The following is a 22,466-nucleotide window of genomic DNA, read 5'->3' as shown; positions in this document are numbered from 1 at the left end:
TGACCGGCCACCAGACAGAATTATTTTATTGGTTTTATGAAAGTATTCGATATTTGAAGTAAATGAAGCTATTTATCTGCTAATTAAATTTGTGTTTGAATATTTAAAAAGAATACTTCCGAAATGCATGATTGGCAGAAACAGGCTAGTATCTTTTCTAACAGCGAATGTGGCATGCACGAAATTATTGCTAAACGGTAAAATATCTACTTTTAATAGCGGCATAAAAGTTTGTTCATTTGTTCATATAAGACAGTTTTTTCATATTCTACCTTTAATTTCAAAATATAATGTTAAATGTGACAAATGATTATTTTTTCCCAGTTATTCCAATAACTATCCGAAGATATAAAGTTGTTACATTGTAACAGATGGGTTTTGTTCCATATCCGTTACCATACTAGAAAAGTTATTGAAGAAAAAAATTGTTTGTTCAAAATTGTTACAGACTCTGAACAATTGGAACTCGGCCAACTTGTCATAAAATTCTGAAAGCTGTATTGGAATACTTGATCCTTACAGAAATATAACGCTGGGATAAACGGGTAAATTATTGATTAAAGTAATATTTATGAAAGCAGATCGATCTGTTGACGTCACTAGGTTGCTGTACCAGAGTTTATTAGAATGAGAAATTAAAATGGTGGATTATGCGACTTTTTGCTCAAGTCTTTAAAGACAAACGTACAACATAGAATATGACTTTTATGGCGGAATTACAAACAGTTTTTGGTGTAATCGTCCTGGATGGTAAGTTTTGATTATTTTGTAGGTTAGGTGATAACTTAAAGGTACTTTAAACAGAAAGATTAAAGGAATATAGGCATAGAGTATTTGAAAACGACAATTTATTGATTTTTACTTTTTATGTAATGTGTCAAAATCATTCTAAAAACTACAATAATTGTTTGTTCGTGAAGTTGGCAGCCTAGCAGCCTAGCAGCCCAGCAGCCTGAAGTTGGCAGCCTAGCAGCCTAGCAGCCTGGCAGCCTAGCAGCCTAAAGAAAACTAAGAATAGTACAAACATGAAATCGTCGGATATGAATCGGAAGCACATACTTAGACCATTGCACGTCTTATTTCAGTATCGCGATCTTTATTTTTTAAATATATAACTTTGTTTTTTTTATTTTGACGCTTCGAAATTTGTGAAGTTAGCAGCCTAGCAGCCTAGCAGCCTGGCAGCCTAGCAGCCTAGCAGCCTTAAGAAAACTAAGGAAAATACAAACATGTAAACCGTCGGAAATGAGTCGGTAGCACATACTTAGACTATTCCACGTCTTTTTTCAGTATCGCGAACTTTATTTTGTTCAATATTGAACTTTGTTTTTTTTTGTTTTTTTTTTACACTTCGAAATTTGTGAAGTTAGCAGCCTAGCAGCCTGGCAGCCTAGTAGCCTGGCAGCCTTAAGAAAACTTAGGACAATACAAGGATGTTAAAGTCGGAAATGAGTCGGTAGCACATTCTTAGACTATTCTACGTCTATTTTTCAGCATCGCGAACTTTATCTTTTTAAATATTGAACTTTGTAAAAGTATATATAATATGGGATTTTTATTTAAATCGTTATTTTTTTGTTTTTGATAGAATTTAGGGTTCCTATGATTCATCAAAGAGCTGTTACAATGATATATTGAATTGTATCAATTATCTATCATATAATGTCTACTATATAGTCATCTAAACATTATGAACACAAGCGACGATAACTTGCAACCATTGCCTCAGATATATTTAGCCAGGCCGATTGCACTGTTTGCTTATCACTGCTTTACCTTGGTATTCTTTACTATGATTACTTTTACCAAAATCAGCGACCAAAATATACAAACATAATATATCCATTCAAGACATAGAGTGGGATAAGAGTTTTTTTTATTATACAGTCTATAGTTAAATAGGTTTAAAGCGGTGTTTTGGTCCGACGTCAAAAGAATGCAAGAATCCAACCAAGAGACCTGCCCACATTTCGACAAACAGTATGCACATCAGTACTGAAAATGTATTGGTCAAAGTTATCTTGTATTAAACATTCAATGTCCAAACTGCTATTATATTTTTAAAATATCATTGTTTTTAAATGAAAATATGTTTAAATGGTCTTCAATTTACAACTTAGATATTGTTTTTTTACCTTATTGTATGTCTCTTTCAGTTGTTCTCGTGTACGGGAAAGATTGTTACAATTATAGAGAAGAACCCCGCATTCGATCATGTGATTATTGCTGCGGTGACGAATATGAACAGCATTGCTGTAATAACACCTTGCAAATTGTAGGATGTGTCATTGGTTTGTAATTCTTTATATGTTATATATTCTCACGTTAATCTATTATGATAAAAGTTTTATCAAAACGCATTTCATTTATCTTTATGGTTGAACAAATGTTACTGTAACCAGATTTTGAACCTGAGGTTCGGGCCATTTCAGCAGTTTTTTAAGAAATCTGTGAAGAATCCGTGCTTTTAAGAATGAACGAAGTGGAACCTTTACTTTCTATACCGGAAATTCGCTTCACGGCTATTATCATGTCGGAATAACTGAAAGCTAAATATAGCCTTTTCTATCTTCAACTTTGATTGTACTCTGTTAAAGAAACAGCGTTGAAATTTAATACGAATCACAAAATATTTTCATAAATTGACCATCGATGGACATTTTTTTTGTAAACGTATTTATAGTTTAATAAAAATGATGGCACTGATAGTTACGTCAATGTTACTCCTTAAAATTCTAAAAGCATGGGGTGAAAAGGTGCTATCTGAAGATTTTTGAAATTGATATACTAGTAGAATCACAACTAAAATATATTAGAAATTGCCACTTCCGTTCATTATTTATCATCTGTGTTTCCAGGCGCGTTCTTTGTGATCGGAGCAATTATTGGCGTTGGCTATTTTTGTTACCGGAACAAGTCAAAGCGCAGACTCACGCATGCGCCGTCAGCCCTGGGCAGGTTTGGAATGAGATCTCAACAAAACAACGTAATTACAACGCAAGGTGAGTGAAACAAGTTTCCTAAAATAGCAAATACTTTGAAATTATTCTACTTTATTATTTATATTAAAATTAAATACGACAAAATGATATTTTTTCACTTTTACATATGTACACTTTCAATTTATGCATTTTTTAAAATAAATAGTTTTAAGAATAGGTGTAAATAAAGTTTTCTAGTGATATTTTACCTCTGAAATTATCTGTGGAGTGTTAAATATACAGAATAATATCCTATTGCATTAATAAATGTGTAGAATTATGGTTTTAAAAAAACATCTGTCACATTTCAAACCAGTCAGGTTGTGAGAATATTTATATCGCCATCTTAGTGCAATAACGGATTATCTGCTGTTGAAATTTAATAGAAGTTAACTCATTACTGCACTATATTGACGATATATTTCTTACCATATCAATACATATTTCTTAATTTTGATTTCTTTAACTTTTATTTACTCATCTGGGAGCATACATATCTAAATGTATATCTTATTTTCAGAGCGACAAATACAACGGCGTATACCAAGGATTCCAGGAAACCGGGACAATGCGGGCTATGTTCCCACATTTAGCTCCCAAACGATGCAACTACCTGCCTACTATCCGCCAAATTACGTAAACAATATGCATTCTATACCAATAGCTCCTACAGCGCCGATGCCGCCACCATATGAAATGACAATTGCTCCGCCCCCTTACTCTGTGAGCAAAGGTGTCCCGCCTCCACCAGAATACAACACTGTTGTTAGTCATATGTCTAAACCCGGACATAAACCTGGAGAGTATAGTGATTCGATGCCACCACCTACTGACTAGCTATTCCATTTAAGTTGGTTGCATGTTTTGGTTGAATTTATTTTTATTGTTTGCTCATAAGGAAATGGAATGTATTGCTTCACAGAATTTTTCAGAAACCTTTATATCAAAGTGAAATTGCTTAGTTTTTAATCATACCATTAATGTCTTTCCGTGTCTAATTATACTTGTGTTTCAGCAAAGTAATTGACCTGTAGTGATACATATTTATCTTCTGTTCAATCAAAAGCAACATCGTGATGATGTCTATATTAAAAATACCATAAAGAAAACTTACAATATTTTATTGTGTTGAAGATTGGGTACATTACAAACCGGTGCTGAAGGGCTTCAGAAATGTTGCACTTTACATGGTCTCTCATGAACAAACTCGATAAATTTCTTTTTTTAAAACGTTGTTTTCATTGTCTTTAGGGGGATCTCCCATTTTTTTCCAGATTTTAAAAAGTAAAAACCAACATTTTAGTTTTCCTTTTGATATGTTTTAGCCTTATTTTACATCTCCCCCACCTTTAAGAATAACGACCTTATAAAACAACTCATAAAAGCGTTTAATGATTACGATGAAATTTGCGAATCTCATTCCCGGCAAGTCAATATGAAACCGGAAACGGAAATTGCACTTCTCCAAGGGAAATGTAAATGGACCGACAGTATAGGTTTCCATTATGGGTCGATTACTTTGTTTGCATATCCATCTTGTGTATTTACATATGAAACTGCTGAATAATGTTTATATTTAGATCATTTATTTATTATTTAATTCACACACATTTTCTTTTTCTTTCTTTTTATTATGATCTAACCGTTATGCACAGATGTCTGTATTTTGACAAACCTGACCTGGGATTCTGCTGATAAAGTTTGCTTAAGTCAATAATGTTTTGATCCGATAAGTTTATTAACACTAACCCGTCTTGTGGTAAAAGTTACAGGTCAGACTAGTGTCGCTAGTGCTGTGCAACACTTCCCTTTATGCCGCTGTTCCATTTGATTTTGGTATCAATATATTAATATCGATATGTTGATAATGAATAGGTTCACATACAATGTAGGACAGTCCCATCTCCTGTAATTCAGTAGTGAATAGGGATAATTTTGAAACAAAATATCAGACCAAACTTTAGTTGTTAAACAATTAATATCAGTAAACGGCCATTTGGTAATATTAAAAACTATATGTTACTTAATCATATGCTCTAGTTGTTGTTAAAATATTGATCTATATTCGTATAGATAAATATCATATGTAAGAAGTATTTTTATATAGATTTGTAAATAGAAAACTATTTTTTTCTCTATGATTGTCTGTGATAGTTAAGATTTGTTTGCAGGGGGGATCTTTTCCGCATTTTTTTAAAAAAATTTAATGTGTTAATATATATAATATCATATTGTTTTAAATTATGCGTTTAATTGTTGTTTTTTGTCTATTGTTTAAGTACTATTTATATTCTTGTTTGCCGCCTCCTTGGAGATTGACATAATGTGCTGATGAAATTTCTTGGTAAATAAAGTACATGCATCATGTAACTGCATCATTCAGCTGAAAAAAGCTGTTCAACATTTGTTTTTATCAATACTATATGCAGATTGGTTAAAAGGAATATCAATATATGACAATGAAAAGCAAATTTTTATTTGAATTTTTTTTTTATTATCTATATAAAGTTTACATATTAAATTACTGTAGAATATGAGAAAAAATAATTTGAGAAAAAAGCTATATTTATTTCGAAGCATATTTTTTTATAAAAGAATACAGAATCCATGTTGCGCGTGCATGTTTGAAAAATATTCATTAAGTTTTCTTGGCGGGAGTCTTTTTTATCAGCTTTTACAAAATTCATTATTTTAGATTCATTGAATGGATAACGTACATTAATACACCTGCTAAACTTTTACAATCAATATTTTAGTCGATTATTTCAAGACATGCAAATTTCGTAATATCTTTTCAATATTTGATGTTGAAATAGGGTTTCAAAACATCAATATAATTTTAAAATTTATAGGAGAGATTATTTTTCTAATAACTATCAACCCCATAAGCGCTGTATTTTAAAGTAAATCTACTACCAGGGTAGATCAGTCCTTGCATTTTGATATTGAAACCCCACGTGGTTCGGTCCGAAACTCGTATCCCATTATCTAATACGTGCAATGAACAATGCCAAATTTAAAACAACTGACGTGTGTGCATCATATTAATAAATCGTTATCAATTTTTATGGGGCCTTCGCGGTCAATTACTAAGAATCGAAACTCCAATCCGGTGTTAAATAACCCATGAACGCCGCTGAAACCGATATTTTTTTTAAAACAGTACATGCGCCACTATTAATTAATTATTAATACTTTTGAACGGCAGTAGAATTGATCATGTTAGTAAACAATGAACGTTGCGCTTGTTTTATGAAAATATCAATAATTAAGATAATTTTATGGATTTTGTGGATAGTATATCTAGATCTATAGATCTACATCTATTCTGATATTGCCGTTTACGCTCAGTCGATGAAGAATGTTAAATAATTAAACTGTTCTTGTTTCTGTGAAAAATTCTGTCTACGCATAATAAGCGGTAAATACAAGAGTAGCACCCGAGGGTGATAATCGGCCTGCAAAATGAAGCCCTCGGGCATTATTCATTTCAGGGCCGATTATCCCCTTCCGGTCCATCTTTGGCATGTACTAATGTGTATACACTTGATCTAAAAGTATTACTGGCTCTGTACTGTACAGTAACTTTTTCAGAGTTGTCTCTCATAAGTGTATACCAAGTCCACTAGAATCAAGAAACAAGTTTTATTTTCTCGGAATAAAACAGTCGTATTTTTCTTTTATTTGTATTAAAAAACAAAATATGTGTTTGCACAAATAACCCTGAAGTTATAATCATTAATACCAGCGATCTGTGCTTAAAACCGTGCTTTCTTTTTAGAGCCAGCTACAGTTTTGCACGTGCTTGTGTTCAGCGGGCCTATTATGATTATAATGTTTTTTTGGCCCGATCAGCAAATCCATGATCAGTCTCTGACACTTATAATTTGTTGAAATCATAGGCAATTGTGTTACTTTATCTGATCAGGATCCATGCTGTTCGCTATTAGTTTCTCTACTTGTAATAGAGTTGGTAAGCGAACAGCATGGATCCTGACCAGACTGCGCGGATGCGCAGGCTGGTCTGGATCCATGCTGGTCGCAAAGCGATTATGTTGGTTTTGTCATGACGCGGCTCAAATGCTATGATTCTGGTGTCTCAAAGATTACCTGGTCACTTCCATGCAAAGTTCACTCAGATGCCTAGCTATTTGGTTTTCAAGTTAAAATAACCAAGCTGACTCATTAACGAAAAATTGACCCTTATAAGGTTAGTATGTTGCACTTAAATTGGTCTATAAATTGAAAATATTTTTGCTTTGTTCAAAGCACATCATATGCTTCAAACTATAATTTACTTCTTCATTGAAAAAATGACCATAGCTAAAATAAATGTTCAATTTATTCCGTAATTAATCCCCTTATAAAACAACAAAGACATAAGCGCCCAGTCCTGAACTTTCTTGCATGTGATACATAGGGAAGCTCCATCGACATTTCTGTGTTTTATTTACTTATCTGCAAATTTATACTGTATATAGAACCAAATCTCATTACAAAATATACAAATCTTAAGAGTCAAATTTATATCATTGAAGTTGCTAATTTGACATGTTTACTGGTTTTCATTTCACGCAGAACTGCTTACATTTAAAATAGATTGAGCTTATCATTAATAATTTATCGAAAATAAAGTTAAAATCTATATTTGCAAGGCGCAAACAATTACAGTGCAAAGAGCACAAGTTGAATTAAGTTATTTCACTTGCAAAATCAGATTAAAAATATAATATAATACGATTAAAATTGTTCACGTGGTTGAACTGCATCTACAACTTATAAAGACCTCTCGGCAGAATTAAAAAAAAAAAAAATTCATTATTCCTAAAGATATTCTGAATATTAGAAATGTTAATTCAACAAACTTTTCATCAAATAACCAAATGGGCAATAATAAGGACATGCCATTTTCAGGTTAAATTATCTCTTTTTTTATAGACAATAACACTAAAAAATGGAAGCTATTAACCAGAAACACATATTTGTTGACTGCTCTTTATTTCAAACTGTCAATTACAAAATTAATCTTATTTACTTCAAATTAGTTCAATGATGAAAATATTTGTCTTAAACATTAAAAAAGAAAATGTTTAGAATTTGTTATTTTTCAGAATTATCACACGTAATTGCATTTCTACAGACATTTTTGCCACGCTTTATCCATGAGAGGGTAATATCATGCAATGATATCATAGCTGAAATTTATTTTTTATATTCAATTCATTTGTTTTATTTATTGAGGTCTTTTCTTGAGAATTCCATTACAACACTCGTACATTTTAGCATCGAACACACGTGTTCCACAGCACTGTGGAAGCTCGCCAGTCATAGCCTTAACTACTCCACTGCAGCACAAAAACTTGTCGGCATCATACGAATCACACCCGCAACATTCCGTGTTCGAGCCCATAAACGGCTGCACACGACCATCGCAACAAAGTTCTGTATCACCGTTGTATGGATATGGACCGCAACACTTTGTATTATTCCCAACATTTTCTTGAACCATTCCATTGCAACAGCTGTGAGTAGCTTTGTCATACATTTCACCGTCACAGCAGGCGACATCACTTCCGGTCCGATTAAATAGGAAGCCAGCACAACAGATAGTATACGCGTTGTCGTAAGCAGTATCTGCACAGCACTTCGGCTCCAGTCCCTTTCTCGGGAACAAATCTCCTCGACAGCAAATTGAAGACACTGCATCATAACTTTCTCTTCTACAGCAAGATGGGCTAACCAGACCGATCTTGTCAACAACTTTATCAACGCAACATAAATGAGTTGCCGCATCATAACTAATAAACTCACAACACATTGGCTCAAGTCCAAAGCGTGGCTGTACTGAACCATCACAACACATCGATTGAGCTGCATCATACGAAGCTGTACCACAACATTCAGGACTTTTTCCGAATCTCTTTTGCACTTGACCAAGACAACACAATTCTGCCGCAGCATCATATGATTTTGACCCACAACATTGTGGTTTCGAACCCTCCTGTTCATTAACGACTCCTTCGCAACAAATGTGTGTGACCGTGTCATATTGCTCAGCTCCGCAACATGCAGATGTATTAGTTTTCCTTGTAACTGTTATATTTTCGCAGCACAATGACTGTGTTAAGTCTATAAGTACATTTCCACAACACATTGGAACAAGTGACTTTTTGATGCTTCTTAATCTGTTGTTGCAACACATAAAATGAGTCTCGTCATATGCACTACGTCCACAGCACGTGGGTTTTGCACCCTCTCTTTTTTCTACTCGACCTTCACAACATTGATAGTGGGCAACGTCATATGCTTCACGGCCACAACATTTAGACATGGCTCCTTTCATATTCTTAACTTTGTCCTCACAACATAACTGATAAGCACTGTCATAGGCTTTAGTGCCACAACATTTCGGTTTTGCTCCGTCAGCTTTAGCTAGTCTCCCCGAACAACACGTATGAGTGGTAGCATCATACATTTTGGGACCACAGCACTTTGGATCCTCACCCTTCTTTGCCTTCACCGTGCCGTTACAACAAAGTTGAGTTAAAGAGTCATATCGCTTTGTGCCACAACATCTGCTGTTTGTCCCCATCATACCTCTTACAACTCCATCGCAGCATAATTGCTTGGTCCCATCGATCAGCGTATCGTTGCAACATCTTGGTTTTGTTCCGACCTTTTTGAAAACTTTGCCCTTACAACATAATTTAAGAGCGGCGTCATATGCTGAACCGCCACAGCATCGTGGTATCAAGCCTTTTTTCTTTTCTACTGACCCTTTACAGCACATGAACTTACATTGAGCATATGTCTCATTTCCACAACATTTCGTATCTCCATCGTCTCGTTTATGAAGAGTGCTTTGGCAACATATTTTTTTAACAGCATCATAAGAAGCTGTTCCACAGCATAACGGTTTATCTCCACTCTTCTTGCTTACAACCCCTTTACAGCACATCTCTTTTGTTGGGTTGTAACTGTCATTTTTACAACATTTAATTTGAGTGTTGATTCTTCCTTGTAAGTTTCCGCCGCAACAAAGCTGCTTAGAAGCGCAATAGCCTACTGCTCCACAACATCTTGGTAGCTTTCCTACTTTCTCCTGAACCGTTCCTTTACAGCATAATTGCTTAGATGCATCAATTGCTTCACTACCGCAGCAGTGAGGTAACTCTCCAGATTTCTTTATAATGTTACCTCTGCAGCATAGATAATATGCTGCATCGTAGCCGTCATTGCCGCAACATTTCGGTAGCGTGCCGTTTCGTGGGCTAACTTTACGGTTGCAACACATGTATTTAGTGGCATCATAACTCTGTTTACGGCAACATCGAGTCATCACTCCCTCTTTCTGTTGAACGGTGCCATCGCAACATAGCTGATGAACTGGGTCATACTGACTGTTTCCACAAGTTACTACAGTAAAAATTACAATCAATAATATTTTTTATTTTCTGAACGTGATAGTGTTTATGAAAAGCAGAAGAATCTTATTTTTTTTAATCAATGTCTACCAAGTAAACATACAAACAGAAACAATGTTCTTCTTATCAATTTTACACAGCGTATCTGTTGTAATACAAAATAATGTTGCAATTTTATAGATTTAAAATCGCCTAAGCCGGTGCAAGAGGTGTGGAAGATGTTGCACTCATGAAACAGAGTTTGCAATTTATCATCGTTGTTTTCGAAAGATGACATTTTTCCACATTTTAATAATTCGCGCATTATACTAGTAAGTTACATAAAATGAGATTAATCAAACCGGAAAAAAAATCTTAATATACATTTTTTTCAAGACTTATCATGGTTTAAAAACTAGAACACAAAAGGCATATAATAATTCAAGTTAATTTCAACACATAAGAAAAATGGTAATAATAGTTTTAATTCTGCCAGGGACTTTGGTTTATTTTTCAGATAAGGATCGTCGGTGACTTGACTCAGGTACCGGCTCATGCCTGAAATAATGTATGGAGGGCACCGAGTAAAGCTGAAATGTACTAAATTGAAAATATCTGGAAAGAAAATAGAACAGAAAGTACTCAAATGACCCTGGGAGAAGCGGAAAAATCTCTTGAAGATAATCTTTTATTTCAAAAGGACACTAATATTTATATTGCGCTTTTAAATAAAATAAATACCAACCAACCAACCAACCAACCAACAAGCAAACCAACAGAATAAACGAGGTGTTTACGTACAGAAAGAAAAAGCAACAACATATAATAGAAAAATCCTATTTTTTTTCGTTTGAACTATTCCATTTAAGCTTTACTAAACACAATAATTAACCATATCAAAAATTTTTATAGCAAAATATATACTTATGTGAAACAATCAAACAAATAACTAATGATACTAGGCAATCTAAAAGTAGTACAAAGAGTTGCATGTTTCATAAAAAGAAAAAAAGGTTAAAAATCCTTTGATAACAAAATTCATTTAGTACTAGAAAACGAATACGTGTATATAAAAATGTATAAACAGGAAAACTATTTCGTCTAAACCTTTGAGTATAAGTTAAGGTTCCATCTAATCTGTATAAGCAAGTCTCAATGTTTGGCTGTATACGTGGATTCGGGTCTTTAAACTTTTGCGTTTTTACTTTAGAAAATATACCGGTATTGCATTTGAATTGAACCATTATCAATATATTTATTATCCCCCGCCGAAAAATTTCGGCGGAGGATATAGAAATAGTCTCCGTCCGTCCGACCTTCCGTCCTTCCGTCCGTCCGTCCGTCCGTCCGTCCGTCCTTCCGTCCGACATTTTTGTCCGGAGCATATCTCTAAAAGTATTTGAGGTATCAACTTGAAACTTCATAGGTGGATAGACCTCATTGAGGAGGATGCAGTGCACAAGAATGATAACTCTACCTTGCATGATTTTTTGAGTCGTCGGTGACTTGACTCAGGTACCGGCTCATGCCTGAAATAATGTATGAGGGCACCGAGTAAAGCTGAAAAACGTACTAAATTGAAAATATCTGGAAAGAAAATAGAACAGAAAGTACTCAAATGACCCTGGGAGAAGAGCGGAAAAATCTCTTGAAGATAATCTTTTATTTCAAAAGGACACTAATATTTATATTGCGCTTTTAAATAAAAAAATACCAACCAACCAACCAACCAACAAGCAAACCAACAGAATAAACGAGGTGTTTACGTACAGAAAGAAAAAGCAACAACATATAATAGAAAAATCCTATTTTTTTCGTTTGAACTTTTCCATTTAAGCTTTACTAAACACAATAATTAACCATATCAAAAATTTTTATAGCAAAATATATACTTATGTGAAACAATCAAACAAATAACTAATGATACTAGGCAATCTAAAAGTAGTACAAAGAGTTGCATGTTTCATAAAAAGAAAAAAAGGTTAAAAATCCTTTGATAACAAAATTCATTTAGTACTAGAAAACGAATACGTGTATATAAAAATGTATAAACAGGAAAACTATTTCGTCTAAACCTTTGAGTATAAGTTAAGGTTCCATCTAATCTGTATAAGCAAGTCTCAATGTTTGGCTGTATACGTGGATTCGGGTCTTTAAACTTTTGCGTTTTTACTTTAGAAAATATACCGGTATTGCATTTGAATTGAACCATTATCAATATATTTATTCGATTTGTAATAACAGATGTATCGTGTAAACAAATTCAATATAAGGGCGAAGTGGCAAAAGGCTAAGGTATCTTCCTCTCATATGAAATTGATATGGTTAATGTTGAATTCTGGTTAAGCTGGTGCTGGGGAGCATAAACGGTAGTTCGCACTTGACAGTATCGTCCATGAACAGGCTCAATCAAACCGAGCCTGCAACATTTTCAATTGTGCCGTGTTGGGCTTTCTTTAGGGATTCTTATTTCCTCATTTTACTTATCTTTTAGAAATCCTACAATATGATATTTATATGGCTTATTTATTAATTAAAACCCTATTATATAAAATTTATATGGCTTATTTATGAATTAAAAACCTACTATATAAAATTTATATGGTTTACTTATCTATTAGAAAACCTACAGTATTACAATTATATGGCTTGTTTATTGATTAAAAACCTACAATATAAAATTTATATGGCTTATCATCCTACTTAAAATCAACAATACGCAATTCAAGGAAGCTTTTATATAAACAAGTCAGACATTGGTCTATTCAATTGTCATAAAAACGCTAATATAACTAATAAATTCTGTAACATTATTGATATAAGCTCTTTATAAGATTACGATTTGACATGTACTCAAACATATGCTGCATCCAAAATAATTCAGGTACACACAGCAAACAGAATAATCAATTTTTATGCTTTACACTAGTTATCTTTTTTTCAAGCTTTTTGAGATGAAACTAGAGTTACAAGTTCATGCCATTATGTTGAAAAAAAAACGCATTTAATATAACAAATACATGATATCAAAATATTGTAAACGTTGTTTTTTTAAACTGTAAGAACTATTTATAGAATTGTGTCCTTCTAATTTGATTTAATTCAAGCAATTTAATTGGCTACATCAAAGCATTTGTTGTTGCTTAGTTTATGGTTTTCATGTTTTTTTGGTCTTAATTTTGAAGAAATGTCTTTGTGTCAACAAGAAACGACTGTAATTCAGTTATGAACATGTTAACTAAATTTGACCTTTGATCTAGAAAATGAAAAGGACTTGTATAAATTAATACAAAAAATACAAAAATAAATAAATAGATAAAACAAAACAATACAAAAAAAGACGATAACTGAGCTTCGACCTTCAAAATGTATTGGTTAGCAAGGAAAACGGCGCGTGGGTGGGCAAGCGGGGTTAGAGAGAATACACATGTAAAGCTCACAATCTTCACCAAGAATCAAACCTTCGTATATGACAATAAGGTTTTCAGGTAGATGGTTTTCTAGTATACATTAATCATCTCCATCCACAGTAATGAGAGCCATTTTGTGAGTCAATATACAACATATCGTCACCTTAACGCAATAACTGGTTACCTCCTATTAAATTTAGAAGGACTTAACCCTTTATTGCACCAATGTGACAATGATTATGCAATAGGGACAGTTAAAAAGACAATGAAATAACAAGATTAGCATGCTTCAAATTATTGGCACATGTAAACAATACAATTTTGCAACAATTGAATGTTTTAATCAACCGTCTATTTTAATAAAAAGAACTCTTGTATGAATCTTAAGCATATGAACCTCAAAGTGGCTGTCATGGGTGTTTATGCATGGTATATAAAACACAACTATACTTACTCGTAACTCCTTCTTCTGTTTGCATTAAAATATTAAACTATTCATAAGTAAACAGATCTTAACATTTCAGTATTTATATTTCATTTTATTATATCACAATATATGTTTACAACAAAATAATAATATTGTGAACATTGGCAGCACAAGGCATATACGGACTTTTTCAGTGAATTTATGTATGATATACATGCCAATGTTCTGTGTTTAGCTATGCCAAAATCAGAATTTGTCTATCGTTGTGGTTATTTAGATAAGCCCTTCAAATTGGATCAAAAAATATTTTGGGGACGCTGATTAAGTTATAGTAATAAAAACAGTCCAAATCGGTTCACCACCATCATAAAGTCAACTTCGGAAGATAATTCTTTACAGTTATTGGACATTATTATTATATTATTATTAAAATCTTCATGAGTAGAATATAGATTTTTCAAATGCTATGTTTTAATGAATCAAAGGTAATGCGTATCAATGTTTAGGTACAAAAAATGACATGTCAATATTTACTGCCATAAAGTCTTTGATTAGAATAGCACACGGATATATGAACAATAGATATTGTTTGTTTTTGTAAAGTGTCAAGCGCCAGTTTAAAAAACCTAATGGTTGCTAATCTCCAACGCCAGATTGAACTTTTTGTTTTTCAGTTATATATCAGTGGGCACCAACATATTAAGTGTTTCCAGTAAGTAATGACCTGTTTTTTCCATATAGTTTATTTCAAAAGGCACAAAAAGCATTGAAAATATTGTCATCAAACGAATTCTTCATAAAGTAAAACACAAATCTCCGGTGGCATATTTTGTACATATTCATAAAGAATGATAAAACTTGGTGTAATCGGTAAGTTATTTTGTCAAATATAACCAAAATCAGTAGGGCTGGGAATGAATAATTCGAATATTTAGATATTCGAATATCGGCAAAATATTCGAATATGACGTTCCGAATTGAATATTCTTTTTAAAAAAGTGTTGTTTTCTTAATTCTTTTTCAAAATGTATTTTAAGACCTTGATCTACGCATTGTGCAAGCGCGTGTGCTTTTTGTGTGTCATAAATTGTCCAAATAACAAGGAAATTACCATGTTTAATTGGCAGTGGTCATCGGTCAGTCACGATAGCTTAAAACATGTGTAAGTTAGTTTGGTATTTTATCGGTAGCAGAGTAAGTTACTGATTACTAACGTGAGTATCATAATTATGCATACAAAGTTGGAGGAATGACGACCAAGCAGCTAAGCTGGTTCAGTCATCCGAGATTAATATATGTTAACTGTTAAACGCATTGTTCCGGAAAGGGTACAACATTTCCACGCGGCTCGCATCGGTAGCATATGTTGGCAATAGGATAGCCACGTATTTTTGGAACAAATCCACTCCCGCAAAATACAAAGACTATGGGAAGTTCATCAACCTTAAATATTTTCTCTAAAGCAGTGTGTCACAACACATAAAAACATTCTAGATAAAATGTTTGTTTGACTGGTATGACGCCGATTTTAACATGGTTTTGGTCATATGCACGTCCATCTAACCGGCCTTTCCGGATAACTAACTTGTTACTAAATACTAATTTCTCCGAAAGTGACCGGCTACTAAACCCATGAGACCTCAGATGATTTCTGAATTAGCTGTGAGGGACAAACGACCATTAGGATCAATTATCACGGAGAAATTTCGCCTCACCCGAGGATTGTAAATCAAATTAATACTCTCCCTATTGAGCGAAGCGGACAGATCTTTCAAGTAAATAAATACAAAATAAATAATAAATGCATACATAATGAAAAATGATGAGAATGTGCCATGGTGACCGGACCTTTATTTTCCTTGATTTAGTGCGCGTTTTTATGATATTATTATTACAATACGGAGATAAGCTGATAAAATAAGCACGCGATAAAAAGTCGTTATGTAAATGTATAAAATGTTGTTATTCAACTGAGTAATGAAATGGTATTATTATTGTTGTTGTTGTTGTTGTTGTTGTTGTCATCATTGTACAATGTATTTTAAGGGCCGTAAATGACTTAAAAGGTTTAAGGGGGGCTAAACAAAATCCATATGTTCTTAAAGCATTTTCGAATGGATGAAATCAAAAGCTAGCATATACAAGTAAATATAATATCCAACTTTTGCGTTGGAAATGTAGATGCATTCATGCAAGTATTTATATTTTTTTAGGACTCGAGTCTCAGACTGCTGTAGAAAAGTGTTAATGTACGCTATCAATTCATCGCCAAAAGCTATGTTACATGATTTATATAACATCCATTTCTGATGAATGTTATTTGTCAATGAATATGCCTTATGTATGTAAACGCGCTTTAGCAAATTTTAGATACCGTGGCTATGACTTGAAAATTGAATCAGAAAGGCACTTTTATATTTACAGAGTATTTACAGAGAATTAAGATTTTGTTTATTCTGTCTTACACGTAATGTTTATATCGTTGAAAAGGAAGTGCACTTTTTGATTGACTGTCTTCTTTACAACGACCTCGGACTTTAGTAACTGGAATTATATTGTAAACAGCAATGAAAAAAGCTTTTTTGCAATTGTTAATTCCGACATACATTTCAATTCTTGCTACATTTGTTGAAGCAACTGTTTCTTTATATTATGTAAATTTGTCTTTTTGTTGAAAAGAAAACCGTAAAAAAGAATATTTATCTCTTGAACACACTGATATTTGAAATATGTAAATTATATGCTTGACTTAACATTGCCTTTTTATCAACATGTTACTAACTTGTTAATATACTCCTATGTTTGTATATATTTACATCACTCTTTGATGAATTGAAAACTTGATCGTATTATGGGCTTGAGGCCTTATATTACGAATAAACATATTGTCATAGTTTAAAATTCGCGATTTGAAAAAAAAAATCATGTTTAATTTGAAAAAAAGTTGAGAAAAGAAATTGACCGAAAGTCTTACCAAATATAGGAGTCTGACAGGTGTGTCCACATCCATTAGAGCAGCATTTTTTCTGCTCCGGACAACTCATGTCATCTGAACATTCTTCAATACATGCGCCAAGACCTTTGGCTTTAGGGCATAAGCCAGGTTTTTCTGAAGATAACAAAAGCAAATTTAAAGAAATAAGATAGCTAATTCGTCAGGAAATACGCGCGTCACAAATGCCCAGTCTTATTATAGTTAACGGTTACATTAAAATTCAACATAATGACTAGATGACCAAAATTTACATTTTCACATCAGACATCGAACCTTTACACGTGACGTTCACCAGAAGGCGTCACTTTGAAGAATATGTGTGTCAAGTTATATAACAATATCTCTACGAATGCTGATGTTTCACTTGGGACAAGATTTTTACTCTGCCCTCTTAGAGTGACATTGACATTTGAATCGGAAACGCGCAAGACACTTCATAATTTGGGCTGAATATATATGACAAGAAACACATCGATTTCTGTTAAAGTTATGCTCAGGACAAAATAATGACATTTCATCATCTCTGGTAACTTTGACCATGTAAATATAGACCTTGATTATGCGAGGAAGCGTAAGTCTCATTTCATGACAATTTTATATACACATGTATAGTTCTTCAATTTAATACTGCAAAATGTTTTCTTTTTTATCTTTGACATTTGTGTACCTTAGCCACTGTGTGCGGCATTAATATCCAAGTCCCTAGAAGTTTTGCTCCGGACAAGTGTGACCTTAACCTTTGACTAAATACACAGTTTATGCTCTCTACATAAAAACTCGTGGTAGTGACCATTTGTATCAGCTTATACTAAAACCCTTCCGTGCATGTAAAAGATATAATTCGGACAAAAGCTGGATATTTCATAATATCTGGTGACATGACTTTGCATTTGTGTACCTAGATTATGTTGGAAAGATACAGTCACCTATGAATGTGAACATTTTCGATATAATTTCATAATTCAATTATCCACAACTGTCCTTACGCAAATATTTGTATTTTTAATGTGACTTTTGGCCTCGCAACATGTATGTTTTGGACAAAACCGGGCGCTGGCCAACCGCCCATCCACAATGGGTGATCCCATTATACAATCCCATTCATTGTAAAAACGGGCCTATAAAATAAAAAAAAAACGAAATCCTTGCAGAACTTAAATAATTTTAACTCAGACATTTATTTGTACAATGCCTTAACTTCAAATAAATTGCAAATAAAATAATTCTTATTTCCAACAGTTTAAAGGAAGTCATGATTTCCCTGATAAAATGGCATACTTTAGATATTAAATGAAAAAAAAAAGTTTTAAAAATACCAAATTGAAAATAACAACCATTTAAGGAAGATTTTGATTTTTAAATTTTCTTTCAAAAAATATTTTAGGTTTCCAAAAACTTTACATTTTAAATTGGTTAAGAACATGGATGATGATTTTATCAAATTAAAAAAAAACAGGAACTTTCTAACATATCATCCAAAACGTTGTGGCTTTTGTTAAGAATAGTTGTTTTTGCAACCTTTTTGTCTAAGAATATTTGTATTATATTGGTATATGAATCAACAATACACCAAATAAGAATACTTTATTTTTTTATTGGAACAAAAAAACCCCCACAAAAATGTACTCCTATATACACATTTTTTTTCTTCAAATTAGTATATTTTTTTCTTCCATTGCAAATTGCTGTTTTATATTTATCTTTGTTCTTTATTTTTCACCATAAATTAACTTGTATGTATGAAATGAGTTACTGGGTTAAACGTAAGTATAAACATACATTCAGTTACAAAAAGGGTAATATGAAATCTCCTTAAACGTGAAATGAAGAAACGCTAAAGGTCAGCCAACACATTCAAATGCAAAATTTTGCAGGCCCGTTTTTATTGAGCCTGTTCATGGATGACTACTTAATGCAATTTTCCGTTCATGTCCCGTAACAGATAATTATTTTTAATTGTACACGATATGTTAGTTAATTTTGTTAAGCCATAGTCTATGTTGATAATTAAAGGGTTTAAAAGCCTAAAAACATAACGTTTGAATTTCTTACATAAAATAGCTGGGGCACTTTAAACAGAAATATATGTAAAGATAGTTAAGAAATGTACTTTGAAATAAATCAATAATCGTATTTTTATGCTTTTCTAAGCCCGATTTGAGTGAAAAGCGTTTAAACGTTTTTCATTTGAGTCATTTGGGTCACAATTTGAATAAATATTCTGGAAAAACGAAGTGCGAGAGTGATCTGAAATTTTGCACAAAGATTAGTGGTCTAAACCTTCATCAAATGGTACATTAATCTGGAAAAAAATATTTTCAGTCCCATCATGTCAAAAATCCTCAGTGGAGTCCCTGGTTTGTCATCTTTTTAATATATTTATTGCGTTGCATTTGTAAATTTGTAAATCAGAATTTTATACCTTGTATATAAACATAATGTACATGAAGAGATTTTATACTGTAAAACATATGTGGTGACTTGAATACCCATCGTATATACAAATTACAATCATAAAGTAACAGATATCCTTTCTGCAAAAAATGGTTTTCATCGAAATATCACTTGGGTTCATCCCACCCCCTCCCCAAATACTAAAGTAATAATGTATTGAAATGAGGCATACGGCAATTTTTTCTTTTTACAAAATGTGTTTTTCCTGAAATGCTTTTCCAATAGCATGCATATCAATGAACAAAACAAAATTTCAGTTAATGACGAGTTGTTAGAAAACTTGAAATGTTGTAATATAGTTTCGTTAATACAAATTTATTTTAGTTCGATTGTGTTGTGTTAGAAACTATAAGCTTATTGAAACACTACCGAATCCGTTACTGGGACCAACAAGTACTTAACAATTTTAAAGGTTCTTGCTCAAGGAAACGACGGCTTGCCCTGACTGGGTTCGAACCCACGCGGCCAGCAATCCTTCGATTACTAGTCCGACGCGTTAACCGCTCGGCCTCGCCGCCACTTTGAAATGACTTGATATGCAGATTCGACTTTGAAAATGATTATTGTGAACAAGTTTTCCGCGCGTTTCAATTGTTCAAATTCCGTGTTATATACATATTAAAAATTAAATTCTGCACAAATCATCGGAAATATCTTGAAATAGTGACCCAAACTTATACTACAATTTAACAACACAAATTTAAAGTAAGAATAGTTTACCGTCTACACAATGCACAGTTGCAAGGAATCCAAAAAGAACGCATAGCAGAAAATGCCGTTCCATTTCGAAGATTTCATGCGTGTGGTTTCAGCCGGTATTATTCATTCTGCTTATATATATCTATGTGAAAACATAACGCTAATCGGGCATGTGTTTTGTTCCTTGTGGCGATTGATTGAGAAAATCCCTCCGAGGATTAGAGGTGATTTGGTTGTTGTTCGGCGGCGACATGTGGCACAACTGAATAATCGCCAGTAAGTGGCAGTTTACATCTCATACGCATGTTTCATGTGGCAGTAAAAAGTATCAATTAACATTATATAATCGAAGAAAAACTAAAATTAATAATAAGCCCGTAGTTAGGCGAATGCGATTTGGAAAGAACAAGTATAATCTGTCCAGAAAAAAGCAGCAAATTCGTAGTTTGAACAACTTGTGGTGCATTTAGCTAACACATAAACAGTGTTGCACGCAGTAAACACTATAATAATTATTTATGGGTATTATACCATTACCTGTGCATCAACCACGTGATCAATATTGACCTTGACCAATGCTTCATCGATTACATGCTTTATCAAGATGAGCCAAAATCCATTAACTGAATCATAATCCTAAGGTCAAACAACTTTAACTAAAAATATCATGCCACGATGACCCAAAGACAATTATTAGCAATTTGACATAACAAGTTCTATTTAATTTATTTTTTTAAATATCGACGGATTTAATAAATTTTTAAAGTTTTTAATTTTTCTAAAAAATTTTCCTTTAAATTTTTTAATAACCGTTACAACGAATAACCCAAAGAAAATGTAAAATGGACTCAAGACCACAAAGAAAAACAGAAAAAAAATATACGGACAAGTCGTTTGTTAACAAAGATCAATCCATTATAGAACAAGGGACATGTGAAATCTAACAGTTTAGGAGAAAATATATTTCATTTGAAAATATGCATGTAACCATACCGGAATCCAGTCTGCAGTCAACCGAAATCCAGACTGCAGTCTACAAAAAATCCAGGCTGCAGTATACCGGAATCCAGGCTGTAGTATACCGGAATCCAGGTTGCAGTATACCGGAATCCAGTATGCAGTCTACCGGAATTCAGTATGCAGTCTACCGGAAAACAGGCTGCAGTCTCCCGGAATCCAGGCTGCAATCTACCGGAATCCAGGCTGAAGTCTATGACAAATGCTAGATACAGGCGATTAGTATCACATGTTTACTGACCGGTCTCTCGCGGTTTTGAATTCAACTGATTATGTGACAATGCAAATAAAAAGGCTTATTTTAACTAAAATGAGTGTTGACAACGTCGTTTGGATGAAAAAATAATTAGCTAACAGGAATCATTTCTCAATATCATTTATCAAAATACATAAATAGGCCTTTTGAATATTAATGGAATACAAAATGTAATTTGTTTCTTTTTATTAATGCATTTAAGGCACATTATGCTTCAAAATCATTTTTGTTTTCTTTCTTTAAAAATGGCAAGAATGGTTTTTATAACAAGTAAGTAATAATCCTAGTTCATCTTAAATGTTGATCATCTGAAGAAAGTAGCACTGAACATGAAATTATTTGTAACAAAAGTAGCAAATGTAAACAAAGCAGTACTTTGTGACTTCCATACAAAATTCTAAATCATTGTAACTAAATTAATTGCCAAAAGGCAGCAGAAGCAAAATTAATGATGGTTCATGTAATTCGCCAATGAGTAACTTTAAGGAAACTATAACTGTACACCAAAAAAAAAAGTCTTTGGGAAACAAGAATATAAGCATTTACGGGACGTAATGGGCCTTTAAATAAATAAAAATATATAGAATATTTGAATATATTTAAAGATACAGTGTACATTTAATTGATTTGACATAATTAATATATAGATGGTTCCAGTGGTATACTGTCCTAGGATTGAAAAGAAAAAATTTATAATAGTCTGAAGTGCCTGTGAATAACCTATGACGTGATGTTCGGGAGAAAGGATGTCACATATTCTTTCTATGAGGATAACAACCAGACCATGGTGAATCTTATAGAAAAGGGATAACCTAGCATCTATA

At 33.0% G+C, this 22,466-nt stretch overlaps 2 protein-coding genes across 2 annotated transcripts; one reads left to right on the top strand and one right to left on the bottom strand.

The window, feature by feature from the left end:
• The first annotated feature begins 577 nt into the window (after positions 1-577).
• LOC132748178 (uncharacterized) lies at positions 578-5,354 on the top strand. Its single transcript, XM_060737736.1, has 4 exons — positions 578-750; positions 2,157-2,291; positions 2,859-3,002; positions 3,502-5,354. Exons 1-4 carry the CDS (start codon positions 699-701, stop codon positions 3,816-3,818), a joined length of 648 nt encoding a protein of 215 aa, XP_060593719.1. The 5' UTR covers positions 578-698; the 3' UTR covers positions 3,819-5,354.
• Positions 5,355-7,968: 2,614 nt separating this feature from the next.
• LOC132748177 (uncharacterized) lies at positions 7,969-20,612 on the bottom strand. Its single transcript, XM_060737735.1, has 4 exons — positions 20,391-20,612; positions 17,196-17,330; positions 14,249-14,263; positions 7,969-10,397 (listed from the first exon to the last, which is right to left on the bottom strand). Exons 1-4 carry the CDS (start codon positions 20,452-20,454, stop codon positions 8,215-8,217), a joined length of 2,397 nt encoding a protein of 798 aa, XP_060593718.1. The 5' UTR covers positions 20,455-20,612; the 3' UTR covers positions 7,969-8,214.
• Between the last annotated feature and the right edge of the window lie 1,854 nt (positions 20,613-22,466).

This window comes from Ruditapes philippinarum, unplaced genomic scaffold, assembly GCF_026571515.1.
Source record: "Ruditapes philippinarum isolate M1 unplaced genomic scaffold, ASM2657151v2 ctg3175_1_1_1_1, whole genome shotgun sequence".
Taxonomy (NCBI): Eukaryota; Metazoa; Mollusca; class Bivalvia; order Venerida; family Veneridae; genus Ruditapes; species Ruditapes philippinarum.
Note: the sequence above shows the minus strand (reverse complement) of the source record. Positions and strands in the feature narration are given on the sequence as shown.